Source organism: Helianthus annuus, chromosome 4 (assembly GCF_002127325.2).
Source record: "Helianthus annuus cultivar XRQ/B chromosome 4, HanXRQr2.0-SUNRISE, whole genome shotgun sequence".
NCBI classification, from domain to species: domain Eukaryota; kingdom Viridiplantae; phylum Streptophyta; class Magnoliopsida; order Asterales; family Asteraceae; genus Helianthus; species Helianthus annuus.
In genome coordinates, this window is record NC_035436.2 from 15334372 (window position 1) to 15336023 (window position 1652).

Genomic DNA, 1652 nt, shown 5'->3' on the forward strand with positions numbered 1-1652 from the left:
TTCTCACTCCTTATCGTCTCACCTCACTAAATAAGGAAATACATTGAAAATACTAATTAAATAATTTTTGCTTAACAGATGTCATCTGAAAACAACTCCTCTTTTGCTCTCAAGTCCATACTTGAGAAAGACAAGCTGAATAACACCAATTTTCTTGAGTGGCACCGCAACTTGAGAATCGTTCTCAAGATGGCAAAAAGGCTTTATGTTTTGGAAACCCCGATCCCAACCGCACCCGAAAACAACATTGTGGTTGCGAAGAAGGCTTTCGACAAACATAAAGAAGATGCCATGGAAGTTGCTTGCCTCATGCAAGCCACCATGTCTCCAGATCTTTAGAAGAATATGGAAGACATGAATGCCTTCGACATGATTGAACAACTCAAGGGCATGTTTCAGAAACAAGCCCGTCAGGAACGCTATGACACCATGAAACAGCTCATAAGCTGTAAAATGCAAGAGGGTTCCTCAGTTAGTGCTCATGTCCTCAAGATGAAAGGCTTCATCGACCAACTAAACAAACTTGGTTATCCTCTCCAAGATGAGATGGCTGTTGACTTCATTCTCAACTCTCTTTCCAATCACTATGATCAATTTGTTATGAACTTTAACATGAATGACTGGGTAAAGACAGTGCCAGAGCTACATGGGATGCTCAAAACGGCAGAGATGAACATTTCCAACAAAGTAAGCCAAGTGTTAATGGTTCGATCTGGTGGTGTTAAAAAGCCCAAAACAAAGAAGAAAAGTTATAACAGCAAAAACAAAGGAAAGGCTCCTGTTGCTGCCAAACCTGCCACCAACAAGAGCAAGCAAGCTATGAAAGCCCCTCTTCCAGAAGAGCGGCAATGCTATGAGTGTAACAAGATGGGGCACTGGAAACGTAACTGCCCCGAGTATCTTGCCAAGCTCAAAGTGAAGAAGGCTAATGGAGAAGGCACTTCTTCAGGTATTCTAATATATGTTATCGAACTTTTCACTGTTTCAAGCAACACATGGGTATTTGATACCGGGTGTGGTTATCACATCATTAATGTCTTGCAGGAGCCTGAGAAGTGGAAGAAACTGAAGCCGGGAGACATGGAGCTCATTGTTGGCGATGGGAAAAGAGTCCCAGTTCTGGCAACTGGCACATTTAATCTTACATATCCTTCTGGTCTTATCGTTGTTTTGAACAATTGTCTTTATGCACCTGGTTTAACCAGAAACATCATTTCAGTTTCGTTGCTTTATGAACAAGGATTTAGATATGTTTTTAATGGTATTGCTATTTCTGCTTATCTAAATGGTATTTACTATTTTGAGGCTAAACCTCGAAACGGTATCTATGAAATTAATGTTCAGCCTAGCAGTAACATATATCACCTTTCTAAATGTCAGAAAAATGGTACTAGTGATTCATTCCTATGGCATTGTAGACTTGGCCATATAAGCAAGGCACGCGTAAAATGGCTCCAATCTGAGGGGATTCTTGAATCCACCGGAACGGACTCATTTGATGATTGCGAGTCTTTCTTAGCTGGCAAACTCACCAAGGATCCCTTCACCCATGTTGGTGAACGAGCTAGCGATCTACTAGGACTCATACACTCAGATGTATGTGGTCCTTTTAGAACCATGACTAGGAATCACGAGAGATACTTCGTTACGTT

The 1652-nt window shown here is 41.2% G+C and overlaps 1 protein-coding gene across 1 annotated transcript; it reads left to right on the forward strand.

Annotated features, from left to right (window-relative positions):
* Positions 1-590: 590 nt before the first annotated feature.
* On the forward strand, positions 591-1141 carry LOC110934404. The gene is made up of 2 exons (XM_022177477.2): positions 591-949; positions 1045-1141. Exons 1-2 carry the CDS (start codon positions 601-603, stop codon positions 1050-1052), a joined length of 357 nt encoding a protein of 118 aa, XP_022033169.1. The 5' UTR covers positions 591-600; the 3' UTR covers positions 1053-1141.
* Positions 1142-1652: the final 511 nt, after the last annotated feature.

Bases quoted from the DNA above. Each gene is read 5' to 3' on its own strand.
- LOC110934404 (XM_022177477.2), top strand. From the start codon at position 601: ATGAACTTTAACATGAATGACTGGGTAAAGACAGTGCCAGAGCTACAT.